The sequence below is a fragment of the Euleptes europaea genome, chromosome 5 (genome assembly GCF_029931775.1).
Source record: "Euleptes europaea isolate rEulEur1 chromosome 5, rEulEur1.hap1, whole genome shotgun sequence".
Classification (NCBI taxonomy): Eukaryota; Metazoa; Chordata; class Lepidosauria; order Squamata; family Sphaerodactylidae; genus Euleptes; species Euleptes europaea.
The window spans coordinates 20,248,889-20,274,270 of NC_079316.1; the positions used below are offsets into that span (position 1 = coordinate 20,248,889).

At 46.9% G+C, this 25,382-nt stretch overlaps 1 protein-coding gene across 1 annotated transcript; it reads left to right on the forward strand.

Annotated features, from left to right (window-relative positions):
* The first annotated feature begins 1,309 nt into the window (after window positions 1-1,309).
* On the forward strand, window positions 1,310-23,843 carry LRRC34 (leucine rich repeat containing 34). Its single transcript, XM_056850166.1, has 11 exons — window positions 1,310-1,345; window positions 8,014-8,135; window positions 11,601-11,722; window positions 12,262-12,326; window positions 12,891-12,974; window positions 13,953-14,081; window positions 14,309-14,404; window positions 16,196-16,350; window positions 17,923-18,078; window positions 19,991-20,117; window positions 23,640-23,843. Exons 1-11 carry the CDS (start codon window positions 1,310-1,312, stop codon window positions 23,841-23,843), a joined length of 1,296 nt encoding a protein of 431 aa, XP_056706144.1.
* The last annotated feature ends 1,539 nt before the right edge of the window (window positions 23,844-25,382 follow it).

The window sequence follows — 25,382 nt, forward strand, 5'->3', positions numbered from 1 at the left end:
CATGCATAAATGATCTAAGTGGGATGGGATGTCTCTCTGACTTAACCTGGAAGCTGCCCTCTGACCCCTCCTCCTCTCTGTGTGCCCTTTGTTCTTCCCATTCTCCACATGGCTCCTCATGGAGACACATGTCTCTACAGGCCTGTAGAAGCAATGCCCTCATACTTCTACATGCGTCATGGCTAGGACTGCCAACCTCCAGGTACTAGCTGGAGATCTCCTGCTATTACAACTGATCTCCAGCCGATAGAGATCATTTCACCTGGAGAAAATGGCCACTTTGGCAATTGGACTCTATGGCATTGAAGTCCCTTCCCTCTCCAAATCCCGGCCTCCTCAGGCTCCACCCCAAAAACCTCCTGCCGGTGGTGAAGAAGGACGTGGCAACCCTTGTCATGGCTGATATAGCTGGCCACTTGTGATAGGGAAAGTACTCTTTTGATTAGGCTTCTCTCTCCCTTTTGACTGCAACTTGAATGTGAACCGAATCTACTTGAATAAATGTTTTACTTTTTTGCAACATACTTCTTGTGGAGAGTTATTTACTGCACTCAGTATCATACCAAATATCCCAATAATCTTACCCAAGAGCGGGTGTGCCTGGATGCCTATCCAAATGCAAACGTAATCCGTCTACACCATATTGCTTTTTACGTGATGCACCTCCCCATTATGATCCAAGTCGCCATGTGGAACTGTGTGCTAGTAAAACTGGATTGTGTGTGATACAGTAACAGGACAGAGTTTATCCTGGGAGCTAAGAACGCTAGGCAGAAAAAGTAGGTGGCACGCAGAGTTTGTTACTTTTTAACTATTTATTTACTTCATTTATACCCCGCCTTTCTCCCCCAATGGGGACCCAAAGGGGCTTACATCATCCCTTTCTCCTCCATTTTATCATCGCAACAACTTTGTGAGGCGGGTTAGGCTGAGAGCAGTCACCCAGCGAGCTTCCACGGTGCGAATGGGGATTTGAACCAGGGTCTCCCAGATCCTAGTCCGGCACTCTCAGCCACTACACCACACCGGCTAACTACTGACTGTTTCTGCATGAATTCTGACACAACTGTCAACACCCGGCGTTTACAACAGGTCCTTTTCAACTAGGGAGTGGAGCTGATTTGCTCACGTACCTCTGATGTCACAAAACCTCCTGGAATCGAGGGCCCTAACCGTTTTTCCAGCAAGCAGACACCAAGAGGAGTGGAGGAGAAAGCAGGGGAGGAGGGGAGTGTGCCTAAGAAGAGGTCGATGAGCTCACATTTACCTCCGATATCATAATAATCCCAGTATGGACAGTTTGGAGAGTATGGGCAGCTTCATGACAGCATCAAGCTCAGATCAGGTATGAGTAGATAAGATGAAGAGTTGGTTTTTACATACTGATTTTCTCTACCTTTTAAGGGGCATCGAAGCAGCTGACCATCTCCTTCCCTTCCTCTCCCCACAGCAGACACCTTGTGAGGTAGTTGGGGCGGAGAGAGTTCAGAGGGAACTGTGACTAGCCCAAGGTCCCCCAGCTGGCTTGATGTGTAGGAGTGGGGAATCAAACCCAGTTCTCCAGATTAGAGACCACCGCTCTTAACCACCGCTCTTAACCACACGGGGGAGGAGTAGTTTAGGGAAAGTGCTAGGAGTGGACTGCAGAAAACAGGGAAAACTCAAATATGAAACATCCAATTAGTTCTGATAAACAGAAAAGAAATTCTACCCAACCTGACGAAGGGAGCTTTGACTCTCGACAGCTTATACCCTTCAAATTTTATTGGTCTCTAAGGTGCTACTGGATCTGAATCTAGTTCAAACCCTACCCTAGTGCCATGATAATTTACCAGTTTATCATTATTTTATTTTATAGTCTGCCTTTCTCAGACAAATTAAGGTGTTGGTGTACCAAGGGGACTGTGTCTGGATTACCGCACTCGGGGGTTAGCCTTCTGTAAAATCACATTCTTTCAACCTAATCTGTTTATTTAATTAATTAATTTAATCTCAGAGTTGGAAGGGATCTGCAGGTTAATTAATCCAACCCACTTCCAACACAGGAGCAACAACTATAATATCGCCAAAAGTAGGTATCCAATCAATAGTATAAAACTTCCAAAAAGAATTCACAACCTCACAAGGGAGACTGTTCCAGTGTCAAACATACCGCACTGTCAGGAAATTCTTCCTCAAATTTAAATGAAACTTTCTTTGCTATAGTTTATATCCATTCGTTAGGGGAGGAGCTGTGGCTCAGTTGGTAGAGCATTTGGTTGGCATGCAGAAGGTCCCAGGTTCAATCCCAGGCATCTTCAGTTAAAGGGACTAGGCAGGCAGGTGATGTGAAAGACCCCTGCCTGAGACCCTGGAGAGCCGCTGCTGGTCTGAGTAGACAGTACTGACTCTGATGGACCAAGGGTCTGATTCAGTATAAGGCAGCTTCATGTGTCCAAGTCCTGTTATCCAATGTGACTGAGAACATACCTGCCCCATCCTTCACATGACAACCCTTCATGTATCAGAAGGTGGCAATGAACATATGAACACCTGAAGCTGCCTTATACTGAATCAGACCCTTGGTCCATCAAAGTCAGTATTGTCTACTCGGACTGGCAGTGGTCCTCCAGGATCTCAGGCAGGGGTCTTTCACATCACCTATTTGCCTAGTCCCTTTAACTGGAGATCATATGACCTTCTCCAAAGTAGAGATTCCCAACTCCTTCAGCCTCTCCTTATAGAACATAGGCCTTTTATGCAGGGGATGTTTCCCCACCGACTGCTTCGGGACTTCCTTTTGATTATGCGTGCCTTTTCCGCCCGTCAGAGGTTGCCTCGCTCTCCCTGTGCGTTTTGACCACGTTTTCCAGATTCTGGCTAAAACAGCATCCAGAAAACACAGACAGAACATGCGGGGAGAGTGAGTCAACCTCTGACGGGCGGAAAAGGCGCAAATAATCAAAAGGAAGCCCCGAAGCAGTCATAGAATCATAGAGTTGGAAGGGACCACCAGGGTCATCTAGTCCAAACCCCTGCACAATGCAGGAAATTCACAACTACCTCCACCCCCAGTGACCTCCACTACATGCCCAGAAGATGCCCAAGGTGCCCTCCCTCTCATCATCTGCTTAAGGTCACAGAATCAGCATTGCTGACAGATGGCCATCTAACCTATTCTTAAAAACCTCCAGGGAAGGAGAGCTCACCACCTCCCGAGGAAGCCTGTTCCACTGAGGAACCGCTCTGTTAGAAAATTCTTCCTAATGTCTAGACGGAAACTCTTTTGATTTAATTTCAAGCTGTTGGTTCTGGTCCGACCTTCTGGGGCAACAGAAAACAACTTGGCACTCTCCTCTATGTGACAACCCTTCAAGTACTTGAAGATGGTTATCATATCCCCTCTCAGTCTTCGCCTCTTCAGGCTAAACATACCAAGTTGTCAGGGGTAACCATGGGAAAATGTCCCTGCATAAATGGCCATAGTCTCCAGACCCTCATCACCTCCATTGCCCTATGCTGGACTCATTCCCACGTACTGAAATCCATCTTAAGCTGTGGTGCCCAGAATGGAATACAGTACTCCAGGTGAAGTCTAACCAAGGCAGTGTACAGCAGCAGCTGTATGTATGTAACTGAAGCCCACTGCATGAACTGGAGGAGTCTTCAAGAACATTTCTCATAATCCAGTGGTGTAGTGATTAAGAGTGGTGGTTTGGAGTGGGGGAGTCTGATCTGGAAAACCAGGTTTGATTCCCCACTCCTCCACATGAGCGGCGGGGGCTAATCTGGTGAACTGGATTTGTTTCCCTGCTCCTACACATGAAGCCAGCTGGGTGACCTTGGGCCAGCCACAGCTCTTAGAGCTCTCTCTGCCCCACCTACCTCACAGGGTATCTGCTGTGGGGAAGGGACGGCAATTGTAAGCCGGTTTGATTCTTCCTTAAGTGGTAGAGAAAGTCAACATATAAAAACCAACTCTTCTTCTTCTAATCCACTGAAATACACAGTGATCCTTGCCAGAAGAGCCAATAGGAAAAGAGTTCCCTGTTTATTTATTTCATTTATACCCAGTGTTTCTCTCTATTGGGGACCCAAAACAACCTACATCGTACCCCTCTCCTCCATTTTATCCTAACAATAGCCCCTGTGAGGTCGGTTAGGCTGAGAGAAAGAGTGGTCCAAGATTATCCACCAAGCGTCCATGGTAGAGGGTGGGATTCGAACCCAGGTGCTCAGGAACACTCTTCTTAAACTTCGCTCCATGCAAGGCTGAGATTTGACACTCGCCGCAAATTCAGGACAAATTAAACCCTATTCTCAAGATACATCCATTTACAGGCAGAGAGTCTGAGCTGGCAGCCCACACTTTGTGAAGCTCCAGCATGGTGTAGAGCCAGCGTGGTGTAGTGGTTAAGAGCGGTGGTTTGGAGCGGTGGACTCTAATCTGGAGAACCAAGTTTGATTCCCCACTCCTCCACATGAGCGGCGGATGAACTGGGTCGGTTTCCCCGCTCCTCCACATGAAGCCAGCTGGGCGACCTTGGGCTAGTCACAGCTCTCTCAGCCCCACCTACCTCACAAGGTGTCTGTTGTGGGGAGGGGGAGGCGATTGCAAGCCGGTTTGATTCTCTCTTAAGTGGTAGAGAAAGTCGGCATAGAAAACCCAACGCTTCTTTTTCTTCGCCTTCCTATGTTGCAACCGCGCTGCACGTTTGGCTCCTGCAAACGATGCAGAGAGCCGCTGCGGTTGCCAGTGCATGGATACCCCCAAGGGTATCCAACTTGCCAACCCTTCCCGCTCTCCACCTTTGGAGGTACAGGAGATGCGTCGCCAGCCCCTTCTCACCCCAGCTCTAGTGAGCGCAACCAGAAGGAGCGCAGGCGCAGTCGGACCCCTTTGGGCAGCAAAACGGGACCGAGTGGCGCGTGCGGTCGCCCCAGCAACCGCGGCCCGGGCGGAGCGTTGCCTGGCGCGTGCCTTCCCCCAGCAAGCCGGTCGCCGCAGCAAACAAGTAAGCGGGCGCGATCCTTGGAAAGGGGACCTCTTTTCCCGTGGGGCTTCTAGTCGAGGCAGGGGGAGACGTCTCTTAGCAGCCGGCAGAGTGGAAATGCACCAGGAGGAAAGGAAGGGAGAGAGGCCATTTATTCATGGAAGGTTTTGCATTGGATTTGTCACTCTATAGATGCCCATTTTCCCCATCTGAATTCTCAAAACTCTGCATGGCGGCTTATTGTTGAGTTTTGAGAATATGGATGGGGGAAAAGTGCATCTAAAGAGTGGCAAATCCAATGCAAAACCTTCCAAGAGTGTCCCTGAGTTACTGATGGGTTGCTAGGTTTTAAAAAACTGACAGTCCACCTTTGGCCTTTCTTGTAACGCAATTATGTATCTGGTGAACTTCCGCCCTCCAGGCAATGAAAAAATATTGTCTGCTGGGCTGTTCAACGGGAAATTGCTGAACAGCTCCCAAGTTTGAACGGGATTAAGGTACCTCACTATAGGGGCTGAAATCTTGCATATCCTACCCCTTACATTTGTCAATTGTCAAGCTATATCTGTGTCACTTCCTAGTGTATCTTTTTATCATGCACTAGGTTCATCCACCTTGCCTATCTAACAACAGTTGGGGGGTTGGACCTCATGAACTGCTGATTGGATCTTGTTTTAAACCAGCCTCTCCTACCCCACCCCATCCCTTTGCTGCCCAGAGCCTGTTTATTTATTTATTTATTTATAGTCTGCCTTTCTCACTTGGACTCGAGGCTTTGCAAGATAACAGCTTGGATCTGGAGCATTTGAGACTGGTTCTCTGAATGCGTGCAAAGTGCCATTCCCTCACCAACATGTAATCAGAAAAAAGCTCCCACATATTTCCAGATGCAAAAGATAAAGCAGAAATCTGGTTGCATCTTAAAAAGTACAATTTTTTTTATTCCAGTGTAAGCTTTCCTGAGTCAGAGCTCCCTGCACTTTAGATGTACTCTGTGGCCTTGCGAACAGAGTTCTGATGAGATTTTACTAGGCATGAACACATGAAGCTGCCTTATACTGAATCAGACCCTTGGTCCATCAACATCAGTATTGTCTACCCAAACCAGCAGCCGCTCTCCAGGGTCTCAGGCAGGGGTCTTTCACATCACCTACTTGCCTAGTCCCTTTAACTGGAGATGCCCGGGATTGAACCTGGGGCCTTCTGCATACCAACCAGATGCTCTACCACTGAGCCACAGCCCCTCCCCAGCAGAGCACACAGCCTGCTAATGCTATCATAAACCAACCCTTCCTGCTACTCCCATGATGGAAGCTATGGTCTTCTTTCAACAGATTCAAGATTGCTGCAAAGCTGCTGGCAACTGTGGCCCCTCCCAACCCCAAAGTGTCTTGCTTACAAGGTGGCAGATTGATCTGGGAAGAGCAAAATGCCTTTGCCATATCAATGGGGTTGCCAACCTCCAGGTAGCACCTGAAGTTCCTGCTATTACCGCTAATCTCCAGACAACCAAGATCAGTTCCCATGAAGAAAATGGCTGCTTTGGAGGGTGGAACCTATGGAATTATACCTCATTATACCCCAAACAAACCTCATGGTGTGTTTCAGTGCTAGGACACAGCTTGCCACTGGACATCTGTTTTCTTGTGATGGGAAGCAAATGCAAGACAAACAAAGGGTGATTATTTCTTTGTACGATTTTTGACTGTGGAATTTGTTACCATACAAAGCCTCACTCACACAAATGGTCGCTATGCAGAGGCAGGCAATGGCGAACCACCTCTGTTCGTCTCTTGCCTTGAAGTCCCTATGGGGTCCCCATCAGTCAGCTGTGAATTGATGGTACTTTCCACCACCAAGATTGACAGAGTTCAAGAGGATTTACACCCAACAGAGGAACTGCACTTTTATTCCCTAAATTGCATCTTGAACCACTACAGCAGGGGTCTCCAATGTGATGGCCGCGGACACTTTTTCTGGCACCCACCAAGTGTTTTTAGGAAGTAGGCGGGGCCAGGTAGGGCTTTCGCCCAGTAAGGCTTCTGATTGTCTATTGGAGATTTGATTGGCTGTGCAGATTTTTTAAAATGTTGTTTTGGCAGCAGCTGTCACCACAACAGAAGGGTCCACACTGTGTGACTGAAGTTAAGTTGTGGCAATCATTTTGTGGCTGGCTCCGCCTTCTGTGGCGGCCATTTTGTTGCTGCACCCACCCAACGTGCCTGAAGGCTCAAAAAGGTTGGGGACCCCTGGATTACAGCTTTATCTTCTTCAGGACTGCTGCCTATCTTCATGGGGTAGTGGACTATTTTGGTGGTAGAAGAAGGGCCCATGCCTGGTTTGCGGAGGTGGGGCCCCTCCCAGATAGAGCCTTGATGTGGAGAAACCAGACTGATTAATGGTAGTGGTGGCTTCTAGGCTGGTTCTCCACTAACCCTTTGGTCTGAAACAATACGGAATTTTCTGTGGTATTTTTTTCCAATGTCTTCTGAGGCATGGTTTCTGTTTTTACCTAAAACGCAATTATACTGGCTGGTTGTCCCGTGTGGAGAGTCTAAGAGCTACTGAAACTATCAAAGGCAGCTATCCATTTAAAGTCCTTCTTCCCACACACACAAGCACACGAAGCTGCCTTATACTGAACCAGGCCCTTGATCCATCAGTCAGTATTGTCTACTCAGACCGGCAGCGGCTCTCCAGGGTCTCGGGCAGAGGTCTTTCGCATCACCTACTTGCCTAGTCCCTTTAACTGGAGATGCTGGGGACTGAACCTGGGACCTCCCACATGCCAAGCAGACGCTCTACCACTGAGCCACAGCCCCTCCTGCTTTCTGCCCTCTGCCCAAGGCACTTGTGAATAAATGCTTAATTATGAACTGGGGGGGGGGGCTTAAGAAGTGGGGTCCACGGCCCAAAAGAAAATTCCACAGATCTGAACTAAATCTGAGGTCAACACCACCCTGTGAAAAGGAGCCTGAGTAAAGTTAAAGATCATTCTTTTTGTAAGTAACAAATTGTCTCCTCCCCCACCTCTTTCTAGCTAGAAATGCCGAAGCCTCCAAACCTTGAGGAGCAATATTCTGACGCCTGTGAAGAACTGAAGCAGCCGGAGAACCCGTTCATACTCCGCATTCTCCAAGAAGTGAAGCTAGATGATGACATGTAAGGTAACAATAACAGCTGCTCAGCCCGACAGTTCTACCAGCCTTGATGGGTTTTTAGTCTCTGTGTTTAAAAATAAAAATAAAATCAGAATTCTGTGCTAAGGTCACCCAAATCCCATGCTAACAAAATCTGGAATCTGCAATGAGAATAAATTATGCGAATGAGACGGATCTGCCTATATATGAGCAGAGTCCAAGGAGCTTTGCGAATTACTAAGTCTCTGACCAACAGACATTCCACTCAGTCCTTTAAGGGAGGGGCTGTGGCTCAGTGGTTGAGCACCTGCTTGGCATGCAGAAGGCCCCAGGTTCGATCCCTGCCATCTCCAGTTAAAGGGACTAGGCAAGTAGGTGATGTGAAAGACCTCTGCCTGAGACCCTGGAGAGCCACTGCTGGTCTGAGTAGACAGTACTGACTTTGATGGGCCAAGGGTCCGATTCAGTATAAGGCAGCTTCATATGTTCCATTTACCCAAGCTTCTGATATTTCCCCAGGTATTGCCCAGATATTCTGCAAGACTGGAGTCTGTCTTCTTACAAGTGCTAGAACCGTTGCCGCTGTCATTCCTAGGATTGTCAGGTGGGTGGTATTGGCGGGCAATTGCCTGCCAATCCACCCAGCCTTTCCAGGGCTGCGGTTGTGTGCTCGGGCAGGCACGTGCACGTGATGATGGCGCTTCCAGTTTTATTTCCGGAAGTGCCGCATCGCCGCGACTGCTTTTGCACTCAAACTCCCAAAATTTGGGGGTTTGTGTGTTAAATCAGCCACTGCGATGCGGCACTTCCGGAAGTAAAACCGGAAGTGCCGTCATCACGTGCATGCGCACACAGCTGCTTCAGCCCCGCCCTCTAAAACCTCCCACCGATCGGGGGGCGGGGGGGACCTGGCAACCCTACTCATTCCGAATGTGGAATGTTATGATCTTCCCATGAAAGGTGTTGTGTATGTATATAGTTAGGGGATATGCAGGGGAACGTCGGAGCTTGAGTCTGGGGCGAAGGCTCCAAAGCGCTGCTCACGCGATTGGCCAAAGCCAGCGCGCCATTGGCCCTAAGCCGGCACCTGCCATTGGTACCCCGGGGTTGTTTCCTTCCCTATCATGGATCGGGGGGATTGGCCGCGGGGGGCCAGAGGAGCATATAAGCAGGGCCATTTCCACTGTATTCCCTAGTTCTGTTCTGTACATCAATAAACGCTTTGTGTTGGAACTCCGTCTCGACTTCGTGTGTCCTCCCCACGCGGACTTAACAAAAGGGACCAGTGTAGCCCACAAAGTCTGCCCAGCTTTTACGTTCCATTGCAGCTGTTCTGAGGGAAGAATGTACCTAAAATTTCCAGCGGCGTTCCTGCCTGCCCAGTTTTGCATGGTGTGGCTCAGCCAGATATTCAAAGAGCTGACTCCTGAGCATGCTCTGGGGCTGGATGGGTTTGGGCTGTGGAGATGGTGTAGGACAAACGTAGCCAAGGGTCTTGTGGCACTTTGCAACCTTAACCATTTGAGCAGGGGTCCCCAATTGCCAGGTCCCTCTTCATCACCTGCTAGAGGTTTTTGGGGTGGAGCCTGAGGAGGGCAGGGTTTGGGGAGGGGAGGGACTTCAGCGCCATAGAGACCAATTGCCAAAGCAGCCATTTTCTCCAGGTGAACTGATCTCTATTGGCTGAAAATCAGTTGTAATAGCAGGAGATCTCCAGCTTTTACCTGGAGGTTAGTAGTACAAACACAAACACCTCTATATCTAGAATAATGACATAACAAATTAGTATAGGTCCACACAATGTATCATAAATATATAAAGACTTCAATTGCTTTTTCAAAAATCGTTCAGCATAAACAACCACAATTCCAACTATCCAATATGGAACAAAAAAGGATCCAAATTGGTTACACAACAATAAATTAGGACAGTCCTCCACTCTTTTTCACACAAAAAACTCCGAATGAGTTTACAAAGGCACGTTTTTTGTGTGAAGAAGAGTGGAGGACTGTCCTAATTTATTGTTGTGTAACCCATTTGGATCCTTTTTTGTTACATATCGGATAGTTGGAATTGTGGTTGTTTATGCTGAATGGTTTTTGAAAACGTTACCTGGAGGTTGGCGACCCTAGTCCCCAACATGCTGCCAGCGCTGGGTGGTTTTTAAAAAGTGGGTTGAGCCAGGTGGGGCTTTGGCCTGCAAGGCTTCTAATTGGCCATTGGAGATATCGTTGGCTGTGGAAATGTTTTTTAAAAAACTGTTCCTTCGGTGGCAGCTGCCACCACCGCTCAGGGTTCTCCACCGTGTGACTGAAGATAAACTGTGGCAACTGGAGAAAAAGGGGAACAAAGAAACTCATCCTAAAAGTCAGGGGGAACCAAAGGGGTTGAGCTAAACACTATCTAATGTAACAACCAATAAATCTATTTTTATTATATTTTGTGCACAGTTGTATTTAAAAACACAGGGCCTAAAATACAGGCTTCCTAAAAAGCACAAGCATAGGCCATTTACGCGTGGGAGGATTTGCCCTTGGATTTGCCACTCTCTAGATGCACATTTCCCCCTTCCAAATTCTCAAAACTCAAAAATAAGCTCCCCATGCAGAGTTTTGAGAATCCGGATGGGAAAAAATGTGCATCTACAGAGCAGTAAATACAAAGGGAAAACCTCCCTTGCATAAATGGCCTCAATTACAAATATTACCAACACATAACAGGTGATGTTAGTACATGAAATTCTGACCAGACGCGTTTCGGCCTTTTACAGGCCTTCCTCAGTGGTCATACAGACACAGTTTTATAATACACATCCTAGCGTATTCACAAACGTTGTACTTTTATTCTGTGTGGCTTTATGTTAAAATAGTTAGTCCGTGTGCCTTAAAACATGGCTCACACCTTGTATATGGTGTCCAACGTTTCAGGATGTGTATAGCATCAACAGACGTGAAAACAACCACAACAACAATAACCTGTGGCAGCCGTTCATCTGCCTGGCTTCTCTGCATCAAGGCTTATAGGTAAGAACTGAAGCAGCGCCTGCATCAGTTCTTACCTCAGCAGTAGACTCACTAAAGTACTGCAGACAAGTTGCTGTTTGGCCCCGTGTTCAGTACTGGCCTGCCTTACAGGGCTGTTGTAAAGATTACTGAAATAATATATTTGAAGCAGTGTGCTATCAAAATGCTTAATAATATTAATATGGCTTCCATTAGACTGTTAGTTTTATGAAGGGGAGAGACTTGGGGAAGATAGGCTAATGGTGTCGCTTGCCCGGAGGCAGGCAAACCAATAGCTGTAAAGAATATTTGCTTTTAAACTATCATCTCCATGTGCTCTGGTCTCTCGTTGGATCATGTACACTTTTCACATTTTACTAAACGTTTCTGCAAACATTTGTGAGTTCTTAACTACTTTTTTGAGGCCCTGCTTTAGGGAAAGCTAACTCAACTTCCCTGCTCCACCCTTTCTATTTTTGTTATAGGTCAACCAAAACTATCAGTATAAAGATAGCTGGAAACAACCGGCTGATTCCTGTGGTGAAGGTTACAGATGGAGACTTCCCAGTTCTGGCTGCCGTCTTTTCGAACAATGCATTTCTTACAGGTGTACCTCTTTATTGATGTATTCAGCTTAAGTTCATTTATCCCACTTGCAGATTCTTTCAAACAAACATATTAAATAGTTATTGATAAGTACCATTCATAGACAGCAAGAGCCAAATTTGATCTGATGGAGAAGATCCACCTATTGTCCACCATTTAATGTGTAAATGGGTGTGTGTGAGGAGATGTCAATTTGTTTAAAACAAAATCATAGTGTGCAAGTGAGGGGAAATCAACCAGATTTCCTTCCCCACTTAACCTCAGTCTCAGCTCTTTTTGTTTTGCTTCTGTGGTTGGCCTTCTGGCATAAAACTCTCTGTAGCCTCAGCGATCTTATAAACCTGGGGACCCCCAGCCGGTGACTCCAGGCCAGCCTGAATTCTTTGGAGGAAGGCCAGATGACGATGTGATAAATACAAAGTACAGGCTGAGGAGGAAATGATGCATACCATTTGACAGCTAAAAACCAGTGGGCTGCGATAAAAGTGGCTTTTCAGTAGAATGTATCCTACTCATTTCTGTATTCCTTGGCTCTTTTAGGACTGGACCTTCGGTACAACCTGTTGACAGATGCTGGTGCAGCCCACATAGGTGCCTTCCTTCAGGTACTTCCTGTGAACATGCTGAGCTCTTAATTTACAGGTGTGGATTCAATGGCTGTGAGAACTAGGGTGGAAAAGTGACAGGAACAGAGCTGTTCCCCATCCTTAGCAGGTGCTGTGTTCTGCTTGGATGCAAAAAAACCCAGGTATCTGTAAAAAATGAAAAAGAAAAAATGCTGCACTGAATAGAAACACTATTCATCCAGTATCAAGGGCTGCCCCTTGCTATGCCTTCCTTGAGGTCCCAACATTGTTGATCCTGCAGGCCCTTTGGAATTTTTGAAAATAGGAAGAAGGCAACAACACAAAATGGCTGCTATGGGTATGGTTTCCAGGTCCCTCTTCACCACTGGCGGGAGGTTTTGGGGGCTGAGCCTGAGGAGGGTGGGGTTTGGGGAGGGGAGGGACTTCAGTGCCATAGAGTCCAATTGCCAAAGCGCCCATTTTCTCCAGGTGAACTGATGTGCACTTTCCAGATGGCAAGAATTTTTGGGGAGTGTGGGACAGAGATAAGAGTGATATTGGAATCTGTGCATCAACAACCACATGGACTTGTGCATCTTCTAGGGCAACCGTACTCTGCGTTACCTCAACCTGATGTTTAATGACATTGGTACTGCTGGAGGAGGATTCATAGCTAAAGCACTGCACGTGAGTACTGAACTCTCTGAGGGGGCATTGACTACTTGGGTGTCTCTTCTGAAATGGACAAAAAATGTAACTGGCTGTATTGCTTGGTCGGGGCAGGGGGGAGCCATGGCTGCATAGGATCAGTTGAAACGTTATGAAGTACTGCGAAAACATATCAGATTTCTCTTCAGGGTGGATGTTGAGCAAAGCAAATCAGAAAGGGGGAAGGATGCTGGACATGGTTAAAAAACCGGCCTGGAGTTTGTGGTAGTCTTAAAAGGAAAACGAAGAAGGGAAGTAAGGGAGAGAAAGAGGAGGCAAAGGTGGGGTTGCGTGGACCGTACATGTGGCCAGGAGCTGCAGAGTTGAGAAAAGTGGAACCTGCAGGATTGGTTGGAAATTACTTCCCATTACAGGCAGTAGTGCTATCAAGAAATAGAAAAGAGCAAGAGTCCAGTAGCACCTTAAAGACTAACAAAATTTCTGGCAGGGTCGGAGCTTTCATGAGTCACAGCTCACTTCTTCAGGTATCTGAAGAAGTGAGCTGTAGAAGAAGTGATCTGTGGCTCACAAAAGCTCATACCCTGCCAGAAATTGTGTTAGTCTTTAAGGTGCTACTGGACTCTTGCTCTTTTCTACTACTAGTGATGGACTAACACGACTACCCATCGTTATCTATCACGAAATAATTGGGCTCGTTTAAGATGGTAAGTGGAAGTATGGATGGGAGTGGTCTTAGCTGCATGCTGCAGCATGGGAGGAGCTGTGGTGCAGTGGCAGAGCATCTGTTTTGTATGCAGAAATTCCCCAGTTCAATCCCTGGCACCTCCACATAAAGGCTGTCCAATAGTGAGTGTAGGTAAAGGCTTTTCTTTATCAAGCTGGGCCTAGAGCTTTTTTTTTTAAATGTGCAGAACTGCAATTTAGTTTGTCTGGCAGATTATACCATTTTGCTGTTCAGATGGTTGCAAAAAAAATAATTAACTTTTCCCCGCCTAGAGGAATGAAACTCTGATGCACCTACGGATGACCGGCAACAAGATTGACAACAAAGGGGGGATGCACTTTGCGGCGATGATGCAGATCAATGCAACCCTGCAGAAGTTAGATATCGGAGACTGCGATCTGGTGAGCAACGTCAAAGCACGGCGAAGGGCCAGTCACAAAGCGACCACTGTGGGTCCTGCCAATCAGGATTGGGAGGTCCTGATTTGGGAGGTCTGTGTTTGGAACTGAATTCCCAGCTGCTGTGATGGAGAGGTTCTTGTTCAGGTCAACACACATTTGGTCTTGAAATGCAGAGGAACTTCTCTGTTGACTTCTATGTTTGGTGTGCTTGACTTCTTCACTCCCAGGGAACGCAGAGTCTGATAGCACTGGCCACTGTTTTGAATCACAATGAAGCGATCAAAGCCATAAACCTGAACCGGCCGATACTGTACAGTGAAGAGGTAAGTGTCATGGATCTTCTTGCCTAATATAGGATACAGAACCTGTGTGTGAAGCACCGTCAAGTCACAGGTGACATGGCGACCCCGTAGGGTTTTCAAGGCAAGAGTAATTCAGAGGTGGCTTGCCATTGCCTGCCTCCGCATCACGACCCTGGTAGTCCTTGGAGGTCTCCCATCCAGTTATTAACCAGGGCCGACCCTGCTTAGCTTTTGAGATCTGATGAGATCCGGATAGCCTGGACCATCTAGGTCAGGGCATACAGAGCCTAGAAAAGTGGGGTTCAGGGATTCTGAGAAAATAACAAAAGTGATGGTAACTTATACTGCCTGTTCAGCTCTACATCTTTTCAGCCCAACTTATTTTTTCCCCTTCATATGCCAGAGGGAAGGCCCAACAGTAATGGGGAACATCCAAAGGACATCTTGCTTGATGGGGCAGGGAGTTCCACAACTATGTGTTGTGTGAAGAAATACTTCCTTTTATCTGTTTTGAGTATCTTACCCTCCAGCTTCAGCTGAGCTCTGTATTTCCTTCTCCTACTCCTTTCAGTTAGGGTTGCCAACCTCCAGGTGGTGGCTGGAGGTCTCCCGGTATTTCATTTGATCTGCAGATGACACAGATCAGTTTCCCTGGAGAAAATGGCAGCTTTGGCAGGTGGACGCTCTGTTTATGCCTGCTGAGCTCCCCCCGCCAGGCTTCACCCTCCCCCAAAATCTCCAGGTATTTTCCAACCCAGAGTTGGCAATCCTACTTTCAGCTCTTTAAAGGGCTCCCCCCCCCCTTTCCCAGCTGAGCTGGTCTGTAGCATTACAGCACAAATCAGCAAGCAGATGAAAAAGGAGGGTGGCAGGGGAGGGTCAGCCTGTGGGAGACAGTGAAATCACATCTGCCTTGTTGCAATATTATGTGTTCATCTATGTGTTAAATGTTTTACCTCTCAGAGCTGGGGAAAGGAGACACCTCGCTAAAATGAGGTGTGTGCGTGTGCAGAGTCGGTGTCAGCAGACGATAAGGCAGGGAAGATACCAGGGCCCAGGACATCTGGTGGGGGCCACTACTACCGCACCCATGTGAGGGTGGGCACAGCAGTGGGCAGAGAGAGCCCTCTTGGCACTTTCTGCTTGTGCCTCCTCCCACAAACTTTGGAACAAGCCCTGCGTGTGTGTGTGTGTGTGTGTGTGTGTGTGTGTGTTTGTACTGAAAAATTGCAGATAACACTTTGGAAGAGACAGTACTGTGAGTTAGCGGAAGGCAAAGCACCTTAGAGGTGCCAGATTTCTCACTGGGGAAGCGGGGTGGCGGTGGGGGTGTGTGGAGCAGATCTGCTGTCTTGCAGGAGGGCCTTTTTGTTTGTAAAGCAACTATTACCAAACTGTCAGGCCTCTCCAGAGCTTGCTAATCAAAAGGAAACGAAACATACTAGTTCTACACACTGTTTGGGCTATCTCACTGTGTGTGGCTGTGCTAACCGAAACCCTTTGGAGAAGTAATGGCATTCACTCCAGATCAGTATGGGAGACTGACATAATAGCATTTAAAAGCAAAAGACACAGGAACAATGGCATCTGCATGAATGTAACAATCTGCCCGTGACATTGCAGAATTTGCAGAAGCAAAGATAACCCGTACAGTAAAGCAGATGCAAATGCATGTCTGGATGCACATCTTCACTGTTGTGCACACCTGGCTTCCTTGCTGCATGGTGGGGCGGGGGAGAGGAACATGTACAACTCCTGGTGAGTGGAACACCTGATGTGTTAGAGTTGTAATTTAATGAAACTGATCTACAGGAAGAATCCACAGTCCACCTCGCCCTGATGTTGCGAGCCAACAGCACTCTCGTCGAACTGCATTTGTGTAAGCATGAAATGAAGAATTTTGGTGCTGAACGCTTGTGTGATGCCCTGTATGAAAACCACAGCCTGCGGTATCTTGATCTCAGCTGGTAAGAGTGGCTTAAATGATACCATTTGGGGAGGGGAGTTGCTGTTGCAGTGATCTATAAAGCATAAAAAAGGGAAAGCAGTTAAGATTTACTTCTTAAGCTGCTAAGATCTTTTAAAATTGAGGATTACGTAGTTGTGAATACTTGTGCCTCAAGAACAAGAGATATGTACGCATGAACACATGAAGCTGCCTTATACTGAATCAGACCATCGGTCCATCAACGTCAGACCGTTGTCTACTCAGACCGGCAGTGGGTCTCCAGGGTCTCAGGCAGAGGTCTTTCCCATCACCTACTCACCTAGTCCCTTTAACTGGGGATGCCAGGGATTGAACCCGGGACCTTCTGCATGCAAAGCAGATTATCCTCTACTACTGAGCCACGGCCCCTCCCCTTTAATAATACTCCCAATTAATAATAGTGCTTAACCTTTTTGTAGCACTTAATGTATACATATTCTTTATACATTAGCTCAATGATGTGTACTGCAGCCTTGTAAAGTCAGTTAGATTCAGGTCCAGTAGCACCTTCGAGACCAACCTCGGTGTTACTGGACCAGATTCTAACTTTTCTACTGCAGACCATCACAACTACCCTCTGAAACAATTTTGTAAGGGGTCATCAGTGTGGCTGTCCCATATTGCATCTAGGGGGACTGAAGCTAAGAGGACAGGGGTTTGCCTAAGGCCACCATGTAAGTTCAGGGCAGGGCAACAGAAGAATATTTGAACAGGAGAATGTTTGGGCTTTCACTTTTAGCCGCCAAAGTACACTACCTCTCAAATCGCTACACGGCCCAATCAATTTCAATACCTTTATTGGCATACCATCAAGCAGTCAATCAAATATACACAGACATAATAATCAAGGACATAATAGGGCCAAAGTACTGGTTAAATCTGTGAATGGATCTCACAGTGTTTTGATTTTCACTTAAAAGCCACCACAGGGGAGCCCAAATAGGATCAAAGGAACAACGCTGGAAGAAAGGGTGCTTAACCCTTCTACCCCCATAACACTGTCCAAGTCTGAGTTGCCCCTCAGAACCTGCAGTTGGCTCTGCCTTGGGAAACGTGCAGGTACTTATGGGGTAGAATTTGCCTTTGTTCTCCCTGTCAGCAGAGCTTTGCTAGGCTTGGACCTGGCAAGCCCTCAGCGGAAGAAGGGTGGATTTTCACTTTATTCCCCTTCCCCCAGAAACTGGAATTCCCAGAATCCTATAGTCCATGTGGACAAACAGCTATCTGGAACAGCAGACTACAGTGAAGAAGGGGGAAATCTCTTCTGCCTTTTGCAAGAGCAATTTCACTGCAGCCCCGCAACCATTTATTCGCATGGGATCTTTCAACTCTGGGTTTCAACTTTCCAAGGCTAGAAGGGACTGCTGGGGAAAGGGGACGAAAATCTGCATCTGCCAACAGCTCCGTCCTCCGGTTCAACCACCCAACCACATCCCAAAAGCTCCCTACATCCCAGGAGAATTTTTTATCTTTCATGATGTGACGAAGTGCTTTATTCCACTCGTTCTGCCTTTGTAACTGAAGAACAAATCTGTATGTTCTCTCTTTGCAGTAATAAAATTACTCGAGATGGGGTCAGGTTTCTGGGAAAGCTGTTGAAACTGAACAATACCCTGGAAATCCTGGATCTCAATTTTAACAGGATAGAAGACGATGGAGCTTTGTACCTTAGCGAGGCACTTGCTTTGCAGAACCGGACACTTCAAGCGTTAGTACACACATCTCTAACTCCCAGAGTCAGTTGCTGTTAGTAGGCATGTAAGGAATGTAATACACTATTTATTGGACTGTTATCCTGGCCATTCTCTTAAGGATGTGGTTCCTCTCCTCCTTATGTCTTCACACCAACGTTGTTAGGAGCGCAAGCCCAAGACTGCTCGGTTATGTTGCAAAGTGGGGATTTCAACCTGGGTCAAGATGGGTTCTAAGTGTGGCACTAGTCTTTACCCTGTGGAAGAGAGATGATGAAAAAGACAAATTTGTTTTTATATGCCGACTTCCTCTTACTACTTAAGGAAGAATCAAACTGGCTTACAATCACCTTCCCTTCCTCTCCCCACAACAGACACAATGTGAGGTAGGTGGGGCTGAGAGAGCTGAGACTAGCCCAAGGTCACCCAGCTGGCTTCATGTGTAGGAGCAGGGAAACAAATCCAGTTCACCAGCGTGAGTTAATGCTTCAGACCAAATGGGAGAAGACAAGTACTCCAGCGATGTGTGGGTCTAAGTCAGGAGACTTAGAGAGGCAGCCCTAAGCAGGTTTACTCAGAATCCTACTGAGATCTTTTACTGAGGTCTTCTACTCGGAATCCTACTGAGACACAAGGGGGAGGAAACTCTACACAAGATGGGGCTGAGGTCGCTGTTCCAGCGTGGTGTAGCAGTTAAGAGCAGTGGACTCTAATCTGGAGAACCGGGCTTGATTCCCCACTCCTCCACATGAAGCCTGCTAGGTGACCTTGGGTTCGTCACAGTTCTTTCTGAGCTCTCTCAGCCCCATCTACCTGACAAGGTGTCTGTTGTGGGGAGGGGAAGGGAAGGCAGTTGTAAGCCGCTTTGAGACTCCTTAAAGGTAGAGAAAAGTGGGGTATAAAGACCAATTCTTCTCATGTAGAAGAGTGGGGAATCAAACCTGGTTCTCCAGATTAGAGTCCACTGCTCTTAACTGCTAGGAACAGCGACCTCAGCCCCATCTTGTGTAGAGTTTCCTCCCCCTTGTGTCTCCACACAATAAATTGATCTATAACTCATGAGGGCAGTGTAGCTGATCGGTCCATCAGTGGCTATTAGCCAGTATGGGTAAGGGAACCTCCACAGTCAGAGGCAGTCTAATTTTGAATGCCGGTTGCTGAGGAGCAACAACTGGAGGGGCCTTTGGCCTCTGTGGGTCTTCAGAGCACCCGCTTGGCCACTGGTGGAAAGGGGCAGCTGGACTAGATAGACCGTGGCTGTGTTCTAGCAGGGTTCTTATGTAATCAGTTTTGGCGGCATCCCTCAGTGTCACCCCAGGGAAGGACAGAGGGCTTCATCCCCTAAAAGAAGCACGGGAAATGTTGGAAACAGATAGGTGGCATCAGCTCTAAGACTCAGAATAGGGTTGGATGAGTTGGGGAGAAAGAAATTGAGCTGGTAGAGGGAGGGGTTGAGGTGGGTTGGGTGGTGGATGGAAGGTCAAGGGGCTAGAAAACCTGTCTAGAAGGAAGTTGTGGAAGTGGCATTCTCGTGTAGGAATTTTTGCAGGCCCTTTAGGAAATAAACCACAGCTAGTGGATTCGGAGTATGAGTCTTGTGGTTGAGATTGGTAAGCTGCCATACTGCAGTGAAAGCTCTACTCACGACCTGAATTCGATCCTGACGGAAGTTGGTTTCAGGTAGCCGGCTCAAGGTTGACTCAGCCTTCCAGCCTTTCGAGGCCGGTAAAATGAGTACCCTGCTTGCTGGGGGTAAAGGGAAAATGACTGGGGAAGGCAATGGCAAACCACCCCATAAACAGAGTTTGCCTATTAAACGTCGTGATATGACATTACCCCATGGGTCAGGAATGACCCGGTGCTTGCACAAGGGATTACCTTTACCTAGTGGATACTCACTCTTGCTCCTTTGTACCTTCCGCTTACTAGGTTAGGAGTGACGAACAACAACATAGCCGGGCAAGGACTGGTGGCACTTGCCGAGGCAATGAGAACAAACCAAGTACTTTCCTATATCTACATCTGGGGAAACAAGATTGATGAACCAGCATGCGTGGTATGTCTCCCTTTCGGGCTGTTGTTTTTTACTTGCAGGTTTCTTTTTCTTTGGGTTGATTCACATGATATAAAGGCCACAAGTACTAGGAGTTCTGGGATTCCTAGGTGCACCCATGCCCAATTCAGATTGGGACTGTGGCACATGGCAAGGGGGGGGCTGAAGCCCCCCCATGCAGTTTTCATGACTTGAAACAGCCCCAAGAAGCTGCCATTGCAGAAACTTACAAACACTGGTAGTTATACATAAATTGGGAGGCAATATGGCATAGTGGTTAAAACTCTAATCTGGAGATCCAGGTTCAATTCCCCACTCCTCCATGTGAAGCCTGCTGGGAGACCTTGGGCCAGTCACAGTTCTCTCAGAACTCTCTCAGCCCATTTGGAGGCAGACAATGTCTCCTCTGAATGTCTCTTGCCTTGAAAACCCTACCGAGTCGCCAGAATTGCCCTGACCTGGATGGCCCAGACTAGCCTCATCTCATCAGATCTCAGAAGCTAAGCAGGGTTGGCCCTGGTTAGTAATTGGATGGGAGACCACCAAGTAATTGGATGGGAAACCACCTCTGTTAGTCTCTTTCCTAGAAAACCCTACAGGGTTGCCATAAGCTGGCTTCAACTTGAAGGCACTTTACACACACACATACACACATTTCCCCAACAGGAAACAGCAACTCACTGGAGCCACTTCAGAAAAAAGGACCGGGGAAGGTTTAAGTTCTCTCCCTCTCTGTGCTCACTGTGGTCCCAAACCAAATTGAGCCCACACACGCCTGGGAATGAAGTTCCAATTATGGTACTCTCTAGGAACATCTAGTTGGAAGTCCTCATGGGAGACATAGTGTGGAACATGCAAATCAGCCCTTAAGTGGAGAATCTGAAGCCCCTCGGGACCACGGATGCATTTCCCTCTCCCGCATCACATAACCTGTTGCAGAGGTAGGCTAGGTTGCGTCCCTCTGCGCTGGGCAGGATCAAGCTTGCTGCTCTTAAGAAGAGTTGGTTGTTATACCCCAATTTTCTCCTACCTTTAAGGAGTCTCAAAGTGGCTTACAATCTCCTTCCCCTCCCCACAACAGACACCTTGTGAGGTAGGTGGGGCTGAGAGAGTTCTGAGAAGGCTATGACTAGCCCAAGATCACCCAGCAGGTTTCATGTGCAGGAGTGGAGAAACCAGCCCGGTTCTCCAGATTAGCGTCCACCGCTCATGTGGAGGAGTGGGGAATCAAACCCAGTCCTCCAGATTAGAGTCTGTCGCTCCTAACCACTATACCGCGCTGGCTCTCTTGTATTGTGTGTTGGTGGTGATGGACTCAGGCTTGCTAGGAAGTGGAGTGTGTGTGTGAGAGAGAGGAAGATCTTTTTCCCCATCCATGCAGTGTGCTACTAAGTTACTTGCCTGCCTCTAGCTTAGGAGTGCAGAAGATCCTGGAAGCTTCGAGACTCGCTCCAAGGGGTTGGCTCCTATTCCGCAAAACAAATGGCCCAGATTTTTGATTGTGCTGGATTTTGGGGCATGGTGGCAGTGTGGCTGTTCGGAGCGGCAGCGTGGCCGAAAGATCCAGCTGCTTAAGGGGACTGGATAAAGGAGACTTCATGGGCAGGTTTGGGAGATGCCCAAAGTTCCATCTCTTCTCCCTCCCGCTCCCTTCCCCTTCCCTGCACTTTTTTGTTGTCACCTCCCCCTTTTCTGTTCCGTGCCCCCAATTTCTCCCCCTCGCTTGCTGCTCCCATTTTTGCCAGCAGCCCTGGCCTGTTTGCTGCCTTTCTCCTTTCCAATCCCGGCTCAAAGCTCACCTCTTCCAGTAAGGCTTTACCACGTTTCTGCTGCTGCTGCTAGAACTTATTTGCTATAGAACTGAACATGTGCCTATTTTTGCCCTCAGATTGTAAGCATCCATTTCCCCACCCCCTTTTCTCTGTTGTCTTGCTCTCTGTCATCTATGCGTCAGTCATAATTTGGACAGTTACGGGCTTTCCAATGTGCCCAACTGATTCCCGATTTTTCTCAGCTGTTGATCCACAAGGACTGGAATCCGTTTGGGCACTGTTCTTCTGTATGTCTGCCCTCCCTCTCCATTTTCACAGTTGTGGGGTCAGTTTATTTTCTTCTGCACAAGCCTGGAGTAATCAGGATCAGGGAGGGTACTGTCATCATTGGTGGTGTCTCCGGTGGCATCACATCACCCTGGCCCCTTTTATTTTTTGCCCATGCTTATATCGATATATCAATATCATGGCTGCATCTTTTAAAAGCAGCACTAATATATCAATATAACTTTGTAATTGTAGGTTTAGTAGGTTCTCTGAATTCCCAGCTTACAATTAAAACAAATATAAGTCTCCAGCCTCTTCTCTTGCAGATATATTTTAAAAAGGCATATATCCGCAAGAGAAAGGGTTAGAGACTTTTGTCCCCCCCCAATGAAAGCTGGAAACTCAGATCTATCATTATTGATATTTTAATGCAATTTTTTTTAAAAATGAAACCACTCGTCTTCAGGGTGGGAGTGAGGAGAGGGAGTGGTTTGACAGTGATGACAGCCCAGTCATGGAAAAGTGGGCTGGAGGTGGGTGGGAACGGGAGGGACAAAGAAAACTGACAAACATGGCGCACGAGGAAAAAGGCGACTCTGAATCGGCTTTCTGAAAAAGGTTGGGGTAAAAGCGGTCTTAAAAGAACCAGAAGAAAAACAGGAAAAAATAAATTAAAAGTGGTATGGGGCCAGAAGCGATGAAGAAATCATATGTGGAAAAGCCCTAAGATGTAGGGGTGTGTACTTCAATCTGCCAAATAACCCCCCCCCAAAAGCCTTTTTGGGGTTTTTTAGGGGTTTTTTTATTGGCAAAAAAATGGTGGCAATAAAGGGGCCAAAAAAGCAGACTGCGAATAATGCCAAGTTTATTGGGCATTACAAACTGTTGGGGATGCTGTGGCCCCACCGGAGAAAGCCAGTGGGGCAAATGTGAAAGATCCCGTTTTGGGGGGTGGGTCGGGTTTATTAACACAATTTGTTTTTTAAAAAATCCTGCTTTTCTTAATTTTTTTTTTAATGCAGGTTTGATAAACCCGAACCCGAAAAATACTGGAAAAAAATTGTGCACACCCCTACTAAGATGCTCAAGGCAGGGACCTGTCTTATTTTACTTTGTAAAGCGCCATGTATTATGACATGGTACTTATGGATATTTATTGACATATATTGTACATTGTACACAGATAAATCAAGAATTTTCAGTTTGTTTGTGCAAAGGCACTATATGGCCTTAAGTGGGAGGACAATGCATAATTTTTGCTCATCCTCCTACTCTCTTGCTTACGTTACTCTCCTGGGCGTCCCACAGTCTCGGCTCCCAGAGTTGCCTCGAGAAACCCAGCTGTGACTGAAGAAAACAAAAGCCAACCATTTAGCTAAAGACTGTAAAACATCTCCCTTATTTGCATCATTTAGTGTGTAACTGGGTCTTTGTATGCCATCTGGTTCTGGCCTGAGAATACAGCCTGGTCCTATGTGCATTTCAGGCGTTTGCAGACATGCTTCAAAGTGGCCGCCTGAAGCCGACCAACACTGATGTTGAGCCGTATGTAGTGGACGGGCGCACATACCTCGCCGAACTCTCCCATGGCCTCAAGAAACATTACTATTGGACACCAAGCTACGGAGTGCCTGATAACAGCGATGCCAATGCCTGTCTTGCTATATCACCTGTGGCAGAGCATTTGTGAAACAGACGGTTACTTTTCTTACAGGTCTGTGCAGGTGGGATTTTTATAGCTTGGAGAGTTAACTTTTACAGGTGCAAAGTGATGGACCATAATCACTCCATTGACCAATGATCGGACTGCTCCACGATTGGCATCTCTGCATCAGCTGCATTTAGTCTTAATGAAATCCACTGAAACCAATGGGAATTACTCATCACTAAGGCCATTTATTTATGCAGGGCTTTCCCCCTGCGGTCACCCCCACCAACTGCTTTGGAGCTTCCTTTTTATGAGCCTTTCCCAACTGTCAGAGGTCGCCTCGCGTTCCCCACGTGTTTCTGCATCTGGAAACACGGGCAAAAGGCACGGGGAGAGCAAGGCCACCTTTGACAGTCGGGAAAGGCATGCATAATCAAAAGGAAGCCCCTTGATGCATAATCAAAAGGAAGTAGTCGGCGGAGTGACCGCGAGGAAAACAGCTCTGCATAAATGACCTACGTTACTGTACTCTGTTGCTTTCTTTGGTCCTTACACATGACCAATTTCAGCTACATTAGAACCATAATGTAGTAGGATTTACTACAATGGTACGATGCATTCTTTGTAATAATTATTTGAAAGTAACGTTGCAGTCCTTTAGAAATAGGTGCCACTGAAATCAATAAGATTTCTCACATAAATGGCTTCAGTAGGTAGAAAGTGTTTGATTATTTGTATTAAGGTATTTCTAAACTAATAGATTGTATTAGAGTTGGTTTAAACACTATTCACAGTATAATCCTATGGAAGCGTCTTCTGTACAAGCTGAATTGAAGTCAGATATGTAGCATTGTGGCCAGATATGAACTTGAGCATGGAGAGCACAGATTCAAATTCCACAAGTAAGCAACTAAATGGGAGCTGTACAACTTCCAACAGATCTCAATAGTGCTTGTGGTGTTGAAGCCCCTATAAATTGTGCCTTTTGGGAAATGCATTTACTTACTGGGGGAAATTGCAGCAGCCATAATCTTATTTTGGGTAATGAGTCAAAATTGGGGACTCTCCATTGCCTAAGTTTGGGGCTTGTGAACCATGCTCTGTATAACCAAAAATGTTATGCAAATAAAATGCATCTGATGTTCTGAACTGAAATCTAGGTATGGTTGTCTTTTCTATCAACTGCATATGTGTGTGTATGTGTGGGGAGAGCCCATGTAGCTCAGAAAATGTTTTGACTTGTAGGTAGGTGTCCATTGCTGCATTTTTAAAATGCATTCAAAGTCTTGCTGAATATCAACAGCACCAGTAACGACAACGCCTGGCTTCATTTTTGATGCATGCCTCATGTTCTTTACTAATTCCATCTTGATATACAAGCTATAATCTTCATAGCTATACACAGAAGCTTATAAAAGAAAAGAAGAGTTGGTTTTTATATGCTGACTTTCCCTACCACTTAAGAAAGAATCAAACTGGCTTACAATCACCTTCCCTTCCCCACAACAGACAACCTGTGAGGTGGGTGGGGGTGAGAGAGCTCTAAGAAAGCTCTAAGATCTGTGAGTAGCCCAAGGTCAC